The following is a 14,458-nucleotide window of genomic DNA, read 5'->3' as shown; positions in this document are numbered from 1 at the left end:
TAAGACGTTGAAAACTCTGCAGTAAGATTAATGGTATCCTCCAGGCTGAAAGGAAAAAGGCAGGTCAAACAAACTAGCCTATCTATTCCCTACACTTCTTTATCACACTCCCCTTGAAGCATCTCGGACTTCCTCTTCCACAGAAATGGAATAATTCTTAATTCAGAAATTAAGAATAGGTTTCTGGCCTGAAAACAATATCCTGTTGGCCATTCTTAAAAACAGCTTTTTCTTCAAGGTTAAGTTTAAAAAGAAGACAATAATAATAATAATAATAAAAAGCAGGTACCTTTGCTGTGAACCTAAAACTACTCTAAAAAATGAGGTCTACTGAAAAAAAGAGACAGGGAGGTACCAACTCAGTCCAGAAGAGGTGATCAATATTTTCCAGTTTCATCTATATTACTGTGTCTATCTATCTAGACCCCAACTGCAAGTATACATATTACATTGGAAGTTGGAACACTCATATCTATACGCCAAATGAGCAAGCGTAGCAGCAATAATAGAAAATATATATGTTCCAAATACCAGGCTATACACAGACTACCACTGCATTTAGGTAACTGAAAACCACTTTGATTCTTCTCATGCACATAGGTATATGAAATTTATCAGCAGCATGAAACCCTTCTTCTGGAAAGTCTCAGAAGAAAGGCAAAGTGGCCTTTGTACTTAGCACTGAGTAGTGACACACACTGTCAACAGAAAGCAGAGGGCTAAGAAGGAAATGGAAAGCACTCTCTGAAATCAAAAACAACAGGCAGAGGGAATGCAGAGTGCCTCAACTGTCCTGTGACCCCTCCCTACACCTCACCTCGGAACACGTGGTCCTTTTTCCTCCCGAGCTAACGCTACTCCAAATTAAAGAATCATTAAAAGAAATAGACCTTTGGTGTTTGGCGGGGGAGTGTTTGGGGGGTGGGTAGCAGTATAATTTATATTTAAAAGAATAAAAAATTTCTTTTTCTATTCTATTTTAGAAGCTATATCAGTATCCATTTTCAAGGAAATAAGATGTTAAAAACTTGAAAATCCTCAAACGTGGCTAAGAGCAGAGCAGAGTATACAGTCAAGATGATGTGCGCTCCATGGTACAAAGGTCGTCTGCCTGCCAACGAAGGGTTTCAGGAGAGAAATCAGCCGTTAGGCAAAAATTTTCTACTATTTAAGCCTTATGGGTATTGATATAAACTTACTCAAATTATCTTACTTTTCTCCTTGATTAAACCCTGCTCTGATGCCAAGGAAGAAAAAACTGTGGACCAGACTCCAAACCAGGAGGATAGACCCATACGTCCGGGAAGGATGGAATAGAGTATGTGTTTAGTTAATGGAAATATATACACCAGTCACTTACCTGATTGAACTGATTGATTTATAAACCAAGAACGGTGTTTTTCCTTGAACACTTTTATTTCAAACAGCTGCTGTAGACACATATTGAACAAGTAAAGGGCTCCTTCGCCTGTTAAGACAAATCTGTTTCTTATTTGTAAGTTTTCACACCCACACAAAAAAATCAATAGTTCTGAGGAATGTTCCTAATATGAACATAAACATACCCTAGATATATATTCTGTACAAACTGACTCCAAGGAAAGCTTACAGCTATTATATACAGATGTTTGTTTTCCAGCTCTACAATCTTCACTGAACTTAAACTAATAAATAATAAAATGCAGATCATTTATCTTAACTGCTGCAAAGCCTCACTGAATCCTCCAGCAGATCAAGAGAGAAAACCCATCCCTAAACTACCCAAACCTAACGGCTCAACTAGATGAACTGAACTGGCATGTGGCTCCCCACATAAAGGCACCAAGACAGGGACTAAGCCTGCAGACCCAGAAGGCTAGCTGCCACATGCTGGGTGTGCACCCTTGGGGAACTTACATAAACTTTTCTGTGCCTCCGTTTCCACACCCGTAAAATGGGAGCAATACTGAACCTACTTCACAAGGTTTTTATAAGGGTTAAAAAGAGAATACATGCACAGTTCTTAAAATTTTGAGTACCTGGCACACAGTAAGTGCTCATCAAATATTAGTCTTTATTTTATCCGTAGTCAATGTAGCAAATGCAAACATTTGTTCCTCTGTCATCTATGTACATTTAGATAAAAAAGAAATTTTATAAGGAGCCTTCCATTTTTTTGTACCTTGTTAAATGCTTTAGAAACTTTACTGCTACTAAAACTTCTCTTGAAAAAATAATTCTCACCTCAACTTAATCATATGCATAATTAAGAGTTCCAAATAACATAGCAGACCAATATCTTTTAATTTCATTTTGATAAGGAAACTGGAGGAAGCCTCTCTTATTGCTTTTATTATATGTTTTTCAAACCACAATAAGAAGGTACTACCCACTGGCTTCTCCCTCAGTAGTATAGTCTGCAGGAGAATGTTCTAATTTACTAAGTATCAGGTATCTATTCAAAACCTTATAAAATTAACAATAACCGTAACACATAAATCTTATGTTCTTAATAGAAAAACAAATTGATAGAGATAAATAATATCGTCAATATTACTACATCCTTATGCTATATTTTAATATTTTGCCTAAAAATGAGAAAGCAAAACAGAAAATACACTGAATATGAAGTTAAAATAAGATTATTTCTGATAAAATGTGTACCTCTTGAATATACAATACTTTTAATACAAAAAAAAAAAAAAAATCACCCATGACAGGAAAAAAAAAAAATACTACTTTCTGGTCAGAACAAAATAAGAAAAGTACAGCTAAAAACGAAACTATTCATAATCTTGGCATGTCAAGTAATAGCCTCCCTTCCCCCAGTTGTTTATTTTACAACATAAAATGAATATAAATGGAGGCTAATTACTCTAAAAAAAGTTGGCTTAAGAAAGCCAAATAAAATTAAGTTGTTCTTAGAGAGAAATCAAACTAGCTACTTTTTGTTTTGCCATCATTTCTGATGAATGAACAGTTCCATGGATGAAAATTATAAGAATAAATAAAAAATGTTTGGGTGGAGTGAGAAACTAGTAATATCATTAGCTTGCTTTTGTCACCCTGTCATGCCATTTTATCTTTAAGCTATCTGGTTAGAACAAACGTACAAAGGCAAGTAAGTATAAACACACTTTTCAGCCACAATGTTTAAAAAAACGTTCAGGTTACTATTATCAGAGGAGAGGGGACGGGTAGGGAGAAGAGCTTACCTAAACATGGGTTAACCAATTTTACAAACATAAGCCCACTTTTCATCTTCTTTGAAGCATCTTTTAAATATTCTGAAAAGAAATGGTGAGTTTGTAAAAAGATGTTTGCTGTTTCTCTTCTAATTTACTTTATCCTGATTTTCTTTCTTCTAATTATATGATTTTTCCTTCCTAAAAATTTTAACTCAATCCTATTGCTTAGGAGCAGTGTGATCTTGAGCAAATTACCAATTTCTCTGTAAGGTGCAGTAGGGGGTTTAGGTTGTTTTAATTTGTTTCTTTGAGAAGTGATGAGGAACAGAACTTTAAGTTATAACCTTGGCTCAACCACCTAGTAAGTAGCTTTGTCATCTTGGGCAAAGGTCTTCATAACTGGTCTCAGTTTTCACATCTATAAAATACTTTATACTTGCCTTTCAAAAGAATTAAATTAGCTAATCTGCTGAAAGTTCTTAATATATTCAGAAAAATAGAAACATATAATGATAGTTCTTATTACTAGTATTATTTTTATTATTACTATTAAGAAATAGAACATTTCAAAAATATTTCCTAGATATTTATATTTTTTGTCCCTAATTGTGAATCTCTAATCATGTCCTCTGTCCACCTTTCTTTCACTACTTTATGAAGAGTCTTTACACAGTAAGAATATGAACATTTTCTTCTAATATTTTTAGATGATATCTTTAACCTATCTGGACTATATCTTAGTATAAGATATGGGGAGAAGATCAAACTTTAATTTTTTTCCAATGAGTTGTCGAGTTATTTCTACACCATTATTAAAATAATTCTTATGCTAAATGTTTAAAGTACATTTATGGGTCTGTCACTGAACATTCTGTTTTGATCCATTACTCTGTATCTATATTAGTATTAGTATTTCAATAATTACCATAGCTTTAAAATACATTTAATATCTTGTGAGGTAAGTTCTCTCATTATGTTTCCTCTACAATATTTCACTGTCAAAGGTTTAATCACATAGATTAAAACATAAAGACTATGAACCTTTTTTTTACATCCTCCATACATTTTGAGTGGCGCATTGGTAGAACTCTAAAGAATTGTTCTCCGAAAGGAACCAGGGGGCTCTAAACAATAAAGGAGCAGAGCTACAACCTACTGAAGAGCAAATGAGAAAGCTTCATGGAAGGAAAGGAACTTTAAGTCCCTTGTATTTCCTAAGCCCCCGACTCCCTTCACCCCACTTCAGATATCCACAAACTTATACACAGCAAGCATGTTTAGAAACTGGCTTACTCATAAATGGTTAAAATACAATAGTGACATTAAATACATGAAAAAAACTAATTTTGAGATTTCCACTTGTAATCAAATAGAATAACAGGAACCCAATTTACCTTCCCACTCGAAGCAACCAAAAATAAATAAATAAAAGGCAAAATATACCAAACAACTATTTTAAGATGCTGGATGTTGAGCCATGCAGGGTAGTGATCTCTGAGAGATGGGAAACAAATGAGGTGAGCCTTGTGATTGTCCCAGCTACTGCCTTGAAAGAGTTTCCAGGATATGGTGCATAATGGGGGGCGCGGAACAAGAGAACCCAGCTGAAACCTGGCAGATTCCCTGAGTTGAAGAGAGGAAACTGAGAGCTAGAGTTCATAGGCCAGCATATAGGAAAGAAGAGCGTTACAAAGAAAGGAAGCCTCAGAGATCTGCAAAGGGCACTGCTTGAGTATTCAGTGGAGTACTGATCAATGCATGCATGTGATGTAACTATCTGAGGGCTGGGAGAAAAACCACTTGAACAGATGACAGGGAACAGTACTTCACATTCATTCAGGGCCTTGATTTGGGCCTATTCCCTGACAGACTAGAAAACCTCACAATCAGAGAGCACTGGGTAGAGTCTTCAAAAAGGTCTTGCCTCAGTAATATGGAACAAATAACCACAGACTAAAAGCTGTTCTATCTTCACCGAACTAGTTTTAAAGGCAAGACCCAAAAGGATCAAACTGTTTCCAAGCACCTTCACCATGTCCCAGACTGAAACCAAGATTATTTATAGGAATACAAAAATATTAACCAGACAAAAGGTAAAATTCACAATGTTTGGCATCTAATCAAATATTACCAGACATTCAAAGAAGCAGAAAAGGATGGCCTATAATTAGGAAGATAAAGAAATCAATTATTGAGCAGTATTGATATTAGATACAGATATCAGAATGGACAGACAAGAGCATTAAAAACAGTATTCCTCATATACAAAAAGTTAAATAGACACAGAGAACATTTTTTTAAATGACCCAAGTTGAAACAGGATTAATGAAAGAAAAAAATATTAATAAACTTTAATACGGAGCAATAGAAACTATCTAAAATGAAAACACACACCCACACACACACACACAAATTAAAAAGTATCAGTGAACTGTGGAACAACCTCAAGCGTCCTAATAATACAGATGTAATTAGAGTTCCTGAAAGGGAGAGACAGGGACAGAAAAAATATTTGAAGAAAGTATAGCTGAATATTTTCAAATTTGGTGAAATTTATAAACCCACACATTCAAGAGATTCAATAAACTCAAAGAAACAGGAATAAAACTATACATCAGAATCAATAGTATAAAACCAGTAGTAAAGAGAAAAATCTTAAAAGCAGAGAGGAAAAAAAGACACATTACGTACTGAAACACAAAACTAACACTGACAGTAAAGCTCTCGTTGGAAACAATACAAGCCAGAGGCAATGGAGAAACATGATGAACCCAGAGAAAATACCCTTGAAAAATGAAGGTGACAGACTTCTTCAGACATACAAGAGCTAAAAGAAATAATCATCAATAGACCCACACTACAAAGAGTGCAAAGGGAAGTCCTTTTGGCAAAAAGAATGTGACACCAGATGAAAACATGAAGCTAAACAAAGGAATGAGGAACACTGGTAATAGTGGCTGCAGGGGTAAATAAAAAAGAATTTTCTTATTACTTAAATCTCTTTAGAAACTCATTGATGCAACAAAAATAATAATTTAGTACAGGGTTTATAACATCTGTATAAATAAAATGTATGACAATAACAGCATAAAAGTCAGGAGGGGAGAAATGAAGGCATACCATTATAAGTTTCTTATGCAATATCTAAAGTGGTGTAATATCACTCGAAGGTAGATGTGATCATTTAAATATGTGTACAATATACCCTCCAGCAGCTACTAAAATTACAAAACAAAAAATGCTGTCATTAATAAGACAACAAAAGAGATGAAATAGAATCATAAAAAAATATGTAATCCAAAAGAAGGCAGAAAGGGGGTAACAGAAGTACAAAGAACTGATGAAACAAATAGAAAACAACCAATAAGACGATATACTCAAACCTAACCATGTCAACAGCATGTTCGATGTAAGTTATCTGTACACCCAATTAACAGGCATAAAAGGATAAAATATAAGCTAAAACTATAAAAAAATAAGCTAAAACTATACTCTGCCTATAAGAAACACACTTTAAATAAGACACAAGTAGATTAAAAGTAAAAGAAAGGGAGACGAGATGGTGTGTTTACCATGTTAACGCTAATTAAAAGAAAGATGAAATAAATGGCTTTGTTAATAACAAAGATTATTACCAGGGATTAACACAGTCATTTCATATGATAGAAGGCTCAAGAAAAAATAATCCTAAGTGTTTATACTCACAAATACAGAGCTTCAAGATGTACAAACTGATAGAGCCCTCTGCTCTATTTCTAACCCCTGGCAACCACTACTAACCTATTCTTTATCTCTATAATTTTGTCATTTTGAGAATATTCTACAAATGAACCACACTGATTCAATTTTATGAATCTTTTAAGACTTTCATGTCTACAACTTTTAAAAACATAAAAGATAAAGTTTAGCACTATTAAAAACTTTTTCAAAAAACTAAAACAGGTTACAGTTTTTCTCTCCCTTTCCCCCTTGCTGTTCCTCAATTTTCCAGCATCACAAATCTTCACCATTCAAGGCATAAAAAAGATGACCTATCTCTTCAGCAATACACCCTTTATTTCATTTCACTACCACAGTAAATCTTTCAGCTTAAGTTGGTAAATTATTAATTTTTTTATTCTTTTTTTATTTTTTCAGTAGAAAGCTTTGGTTCTGGTGATCCTTGCCAGCTCTCCTTCAGCATCACATTCCTCCAGGGCTTAAAATAATTAAATTTAGAAGTACCAAAAGTTTAAAAAATTATTTTAAATAACTATACAAGAGAAGCAGTCTTTCCATTTTTCCCAGGAAGAGCAGTAAATCCAAAGGATTAGCTATAGCCTACAATGTCAAATTATAATAACTTTGGAATTACTAATAATACAAATAAATACTGACATCAACATGTTCTGCTACAAATGCCAGTATTCTCTGAAATATGCTTTAAGATATATCAGTGTAGATAACACTGAAATGTCTACTTTGTAGGGAGAAAAACCATCTTTTCTCACACTGTGCTAACAAATGAACTTGCTGTTGGACTGAATCTTTCCACACAGAATTCCAAGTGAGATGCTATACTCTGGTTGCTTTTTTCTTCTCTTTAAATATAGAATACATTTTAAAATTAATCTCTCCTGTATACATTATTCATTTATTAATTACTGAATAGCAAAAATAGATGCAGCCCCTACCCATGGGGAGCTTTTGAATGTTCCATGGTAGAGACAGATATTAAATCAAATAACCATGCAATTATACTGCAAATGTAAAAACTGCTATGAAGAAGAAATACATGGAATATGAGACTTTATGATAAAAGATATAACACAGATGAGGCAGTCTGGGAAGGCTCCCTATGCCTAGCATTAGTTAAGTTCTTTGCTTTGATGGTTAACACGTCAAAGAAATTATGCATTTGTTTCACTAGCTATATCTTTAGTTGGCTCCGGGGTCAAAACCAGTCCACAGAAGGGTTTTGTTTGATATGCACATTTAAAAAAATTTGAATTAGGTGCCAAATCAAGTGATTTTACATAAAGTTCTGACTTAAAATATATTTTCCTAAATATGAAAAACAATTAGGCAAAGATTTTGCCTCGCACAATCAAAAAACCTGGCAATAACAAACTCACTTTGTCAGACAGCAGCCACCACTCTCCAGTTGCCCTTATCTTGTCTATTTATCTCATTGTTGGATGATTATCAGATGCCACATCTGTCCTTACTAAACAGCCTTCACATTTGCTAGATTCTACGTACCAATAGCAGGACCTAGCAAATATCAGGTTCTAAGTAAGTAAATTACCATTTAGTAATAAACATCACCCTCGTATTGAATACTTTTTATGTTACCAATTTTCTCTTACCAATTCAGGCACTATTCTTGGCACTGAGGATATCGCCGTGAATAAAGCAAAGCCCTTGCACTCAAAGATAGCATTCAAGGCATCCCTTCGTTTTCCCCTGTCTACTTCTTCTCTATCCTGCTCCATCAACCCCCATGCTCTGCCCTCACCTCCCAATCATCTAGTTTTACATGGCAGGGAATAAGGCCCAGATCTGCCAGAACTTGGAGGCCCTGGGTCCAGAACTGGGCTGTTCAATACTAATAAAATGCATTCCACGAATATGAACCACATACGTAATTTAAAATTTTCCTAGGAGCCACATTACAAATAGGTCAAATAAATTTCAATGATATATTTCTTAACCCAACAAATCTAAAATATTTCAACATGTAAAATAATTTCATATGAAATGTGTTAACATGATGTTAGCTATGGGTTTTTCAGATGCCTTTTATGAGATTGAGAAAGTTCCCTATTCTTATATATTTTAGTGTTATTTATTTTTTTTAAATCATGAAAAGAGATTTTCTCAAATGCTTTTTCTGTAGCTATCGATGATATGGTATTGGCCTTTATTTTACTAAAATGGCATATTTACATTAATTGATTTTGGTATGTTGGACCAACCTTGCATTCTTAGAATCTCACTTGGTCATGGTGTTTAATCCTTTTTGCATACTCCTGGATTTAGGTTGCTAGTTGTTGAGGATTTTTCTATCTATTGGGATATTACTTTGTAGTTTTCTTCTTATGATGTCTTTGGGTTTGGAATGAGAGTATTATCGGCCTCATGGAATGAGTTGGGAAATGCTCTCTTTTTCCATTTTTGGGGAAAGTCTGTAAAGAACTGGTACTAATTTGTTTAATGTTTACTAGAATTCGCTAGTGAAGCTATCTGGGATTCGACTTTTTGCGTGGAAAGGTTTTAATTTATTAATGTAGTGTCTTTATTTGCTATAGGTCTATTCAGAGTGTCTATGTCTTCTCGAGTCACCTTTGGTAGTTTATACCTTTCTAGGAATTTGTCCATTTCATCAATTATCTATTTTGTTGGCATACAGTTATTCATAGTATTTTCTTATGATCCTCTTTTATTTCTGTGTCATCAGTAATGACACCTCTTCTTTCATTCCTGATCATAGTTATTTGAGTCTTCTCTCTTTTATTCATGGTCTAGCTAAAGATTTGTCAATTTTGTTGATCTTTTCAAAAGGGCCAACTTTGGTTTTATTGATTCTTCTCTGTTTATTTTTCTATTCTCTACTTTATTTCTGTTCTAATTTTTATTTCCTTCCTTCCAATTGCTTTGGGTTTGGTTTATTCTTTTTCTATTTTCATCAGGTGGAAATTATGTTATTGATTTGAGGTTTTTCTTATTTTTTAATATATGTTGCTCTAAACACTGCTTGCCTGTATCCCTTATGTTTTCGATATACTGTGTTTCATTTTTATTCAGTTCAAAGCATTTTCTAGTTTCCCTTGTAACTTTCTTCTTCCATCCATCAGTTATTTAGGAGTGTGTTAATTTCCACATGCCTGTGAATTCCCTAAATATCCTTCTGCTATTGCACTGTTTTTATTTCACTATTTTTAGAGAGCATCGTTTGTATAATTTCTATCTTTTAAACTTTACTGAGGCTTGTTTTATAGCCTAGAATATGGTCTGTCCTGGAGAATGTTTCTCCCTTGAGAAGATCACTCTCAGGTTTAGAGTGTTGGTGTGTGTTCTACAGATCACTCTCAGGTTTAGAGTGTTGGTCAAGTTTTCTATTTCCTTGATGATTTTCCTCCTAATTGTTTTATCCATATTGAAAATGGGATATTCAAATCTCCCACTATCATTATTCAATTGTCTCTATCTCCCCTGAATTCTGCCAGTTTTTGATTAATGTATTTTTGGGCTGTCATTAGATATATACATGTTTAATAACTATTTTATCTCCCTGATAGACTAACCTTGTTATCATTATAAAACATCTGTGTCCAGTAATAACTTTTGTCTTAAAATCTACTTCATCTGCTATTAGTCACTCCAGCTATCTTCTGATTACTGTTTGCACGGTATATCTTTTTCTATTTATTTTCAACCTATTTGTATCTTTGAATCTACAGTGTTTGTCTTATAAATAGCATATAATTGGAATGTTTTTTTCCCCCTCCATTCTGCTAATCTCTGACTTTTAATAGGAATGTTTAATGTATTTACATTTAATGTAATCACTAATAATGTAGGATTTACATCTGGCATTTAACAATTTGTTTTCTATGTCATATATTTTTGTTCCTCTATTCCTCTAGTAGTGCCTTCTTTTGTGTTAAAAAGATATTTTCTAGTGTACCATTTTAATTCCCTTGTTGTTTCTTTTACTACACTTTTGGGGGTTATTTTCTTAGTGTTTGTCCTGAGAGTTAAAATTAGCATCTTAATTTACAATTATGTAGTTCAGATTAATGCTAACTTGAAAATTTCAATAGTATACAGAAATTTACCTGAAATATATTTCTTTTCCTCTACCTTTGTGCTATTATTGTTATATAAATAATATAATATTTGTTATGTAAATGTTATATATTGTTATGTAAATAATATTATATCTTTATATAAGCCCATTAACGGTTTTATAATCATTGCCTCATGGAAGTTGTATTTTAAATCAAATAGGAGAAAAGACTGACAAATAAAAATATATTGTACATGTTTTATATTTACATATTTATCTTTAAAAGTGCTTTGTATTCTTCATGTGGATTCAAGTTACTATCTAGTGACTTTTTATCTCTGTTGAACGATTCCCTTTATGATATTTTGAGGGTCAAGTCAGCTAGTGATGAATTCTCTCAGTGTTTCTTCACCTGAGAATGCCTTAGTTTCTCCATGTGTTTTGAAGGATAGTTTTGTCATATGTAGAATTCTTGGTTTTGTAAGTTTTTCTTTCAGCATCTTGAATATGTCATACAACTAACTTCTGGCCTCTGTGGGTTTCTAATTAGAAGTCAGCTGTTCATTTTACCTGAGGATCCTTTACTTGATATGTGATTTTCCACTGCTGTTTTCAGGAGTCTCTCCCTTGTCTTTATCTTTTGACAATTTGACCACAATGTATGCAGGTATGGACCTCCTTTAGTTTATCTACTTTGCTGAGCTTCTTGGATGTGTAGTTTGTTTTTCATCAAATGTGGGAAGTGTTTAGCCATTAATTCTTCAAATATTCTTTTTGTCCTTTTCTCTCTTCTCCTATTGGGACTCCCATTATACATATGCTGGTATACTTGATGGTGTACTACAGGTCTCTTAAACTTTGCTCAGTTTTCTTAATTTTTTTTCTTAATTCTTTCTGTTCCTCACATTAGATAATCTCAATTGGTCTTTTTTCAAGTTTGCTGCTTTTGACCTCTAGCCCAAATCTGCCCTTGAGCCTGTTAGTGAATTTTTCATTGTAGTTATTGTAGTTTCCAACTCCAGAATTTATACATTCCTTATTTCTATCTTTCTTAATTGATATACTCTATTTTGTGAGACTTCATTGTCATGCTTTCCTTTAATTCTTTAGACATGGTTTCCTTTTGTTCTTTGGGTATATTTATAATACCTAATAAAAATCTTTGTAGAATAAGTCCAACATCTGGGCCCCTTCAGGGGTAGTTTCTATTGACTCTCTTTTTCCACTTGTGTATAAGCCATACTTTTCTGTTTCTTCACGTATCTCATACCTTTTATTTGAAAACTGGACATTTTAGATAACATCACAATAAATGTGATAATTCTTGAAATCAGCCTTCCCTCTCCCAACTCACCAATATTTGTTGTTTCTGATTTTTGTCATCATTGTGGCTGCTGCCTTTGGTTTAGTAACTTTCCTGGACTAACTTAGAGTCTGTATTCCCTGTCGTGTGCAACCACTTATGTCTCAGTTAGCTTAGTGGTTAGCTAATGACAGATTTGAGATTTACTTAAATGTTTTGCACCAATAAGTCTCCCAACATTTGCTGAGGGGTCTGCCTATGTGTGGGGCATGCCTTCAACACTCAAGCAATCTAAACTTCTGCCTTTTAACTACTGCTTGCCTACAGCCTCAAAGTCCGTGAGAAGTGAGAGATTAGGGCCCTCTCCAGGTCTTTCTTGGCCATGCACACAGCCCTGCATAAGTGCACAGCCCTCAAAGAATATGTCAGAGCCCTTCAAAGCCCCTTATGGATATCTTATCCCCATATCTTCCTTTTAAGTTTTTGGCCAGGTTCTTATTTGCCCAGCTGGTAAGTCCCCTCAGCAGCTGATATGCTAAACAACTGCCCTGGGGATATGGCTTTTCCTGGGAGCAAGTTGTAATCTCCAATCAGGGCTAAGTGATAACAATGCCCTGCAAATGGGGCTTTTCCAGGGAGCTGCAAGGCAGGTCAAATAGGGACAATGTTCCGGGAATGTGACTTTTTGAGGAGCTCCAAACTTTTTGAGGCAGCTGGTTTTTACAAGTACCATGTTTGCAAGACTGCTGGTTTTCAAGGTTACTGCAGACCTGAGTAGAGGGAGATGAGAACAGTTCAAGTTACAATGCCACAAGCCCTGCTTAATGAGATTCAGCAGTTTTTCCTGAATAAACACTCCTCAGATTGTTGGAAGCCTTTGGCTAATTTCAAGAGTTCTGAAAAAGTTGATTTTGGCCATCTTTGTCAATGTTTTCATTGCTTTTATGGAGGAGTGAGTTTACCCCTACCAGATTTTAAAGGCTTAGCATGAAAAAGAACTCATATTGCTATAATAGTTCTGATAAATTCCTTAGTCTATACCTGGCCTTGGGCAAACAAATTACCTATGACTAAAAATTAAAAGCTCTATCTAATTTAAAGAGTTTTTGATTTTCATTTAAATTTTGGAAAACCCTGAATCATCCCATGAGCTAGTTTCTCACCCATCAGAATTGGAAGCTCCATCTTTTTTAACTGCAATTAACACAGCTAAAGGATAGCTAAATTAATTAGGGTAGAAAAAAAATCTTTTAGAATAATGAGAAAAAATCAGAAGAGGAAGAAAGTGGGAGTGTTGGAGAAGGATTCTCCTCTATAAACATATTTTGAATTAATACCTATTCCTTTGATAACATCAGCATAGAAGAACAGAAGATCTGGAGTCAGACAGGTGCATAATCCAATCCTAGTTCCTCTTCTTACTCAATAGTATGACTTTGAACAAAATATTCAACCTTTCTGTGCCTCAGTTGTTTTATTTATAAAAATAGGCATAACGATAATTACTTTACAGGTTTTTGTTACACTTATATAAATGTGAAAGTGCCTAGAACATGTAATAAGCACTCAATTAAGAATCCATTTTCTCTCAACTACATAGAAACATTAAGAATATGTAGACATCAAACTAAAAAGCTTCTGCACAGCAAAAGAAACTGTCAACAAGGTAAAGAGATAACCATCCAAAAGGGAAAATATATTTGCAAGCAACACCTCCGAAAAGGGCTTTATATCCAAAATATACAAAGAACTCATACAACTCAATAACAACAAAAAAACAAACGATCCAATCAAAAAATGGACAGAGGACCTGAACAGACACTTCTCCCTAGGGGACATACAAATGGCCAACAAATATATGAAAAGATGCTCAACATCACTAGCTATTAGGGAAATGGAAATCAAAACCACAATGAGATATCATCTCACACCTGTTAGAATAGCTATAACCAACAGAACAAGTAATAACAAATGTTGGAGAGGATGCAGAGAAAAAGGAACCCTCATACACTGCTGGTGGGACCGTGAATTGGTACAGCCACTATGGAAAACAGTACGGAGGTTCCTCAATAAACTAAGAATTGATCTACCTTATGATTCAGCAATCTTTCTAATGGGTATTTATCCCAAAGACTTGAAAACTCACATCCGAAAAGATATTTGCACACCGATGTTCACAGCAGCATTATTCACAGTGGCCAGGACATGGAAGCAACC

General features: G+C 34.3%; 1 protein-coding gene across 6 annotated transcripts in view; it reads right to left on the bottom strand.

Moving 5' to 3' along the window:
* Window positions 1–14,458, bottom strand: part of RNASEH2B (ribonuclease H2 subunit B) — a 64,034-nt gene that overhangs the window by 40,004 nt on the left and 9,572 nt on the right. For all 6 annotated transcript variants that reach the window (XM_011370329.2, XM_011370327.2, XM_023536690.1 and 3 more), the window contains 2 exons: window positions 3,195–3,266; window positions 1,361–1,468 (listed from right to left, as the gene is read on the bottom strand). In XM_011370329.2, the coding sequence (XP_011368631.1) occupies window positions 1,361–1,468; window positions 3,195–3,266 (180 nt within the window). The remainder of the gene's footprint in view (window positions 1–1,360; window positions 1,469–3,194; window positions 3,267–14,458) is intronic.

The sequence above is a fragment of the Pteropus vampyrus genome, unplaced genomic scaffold (genome assembly GCF_000151845.1).
Source record: "Pteropus vampyrus isolate Shadow unplaced genomic scaffold, Pvam_2.0 Scaffold167, whole genome shotgun sequence".
NCBI lineage: Eukaryota > Metazoa > Chordata > Mammalia > Chiroptera > Pteropodidae > Pteropus > Pteropus vampyrus.
The sequence above is the reverse complement of the archived record's forward strand: the minus strand, read 5'-3'. Positions and strand labels throughout refer to the sequence as shown.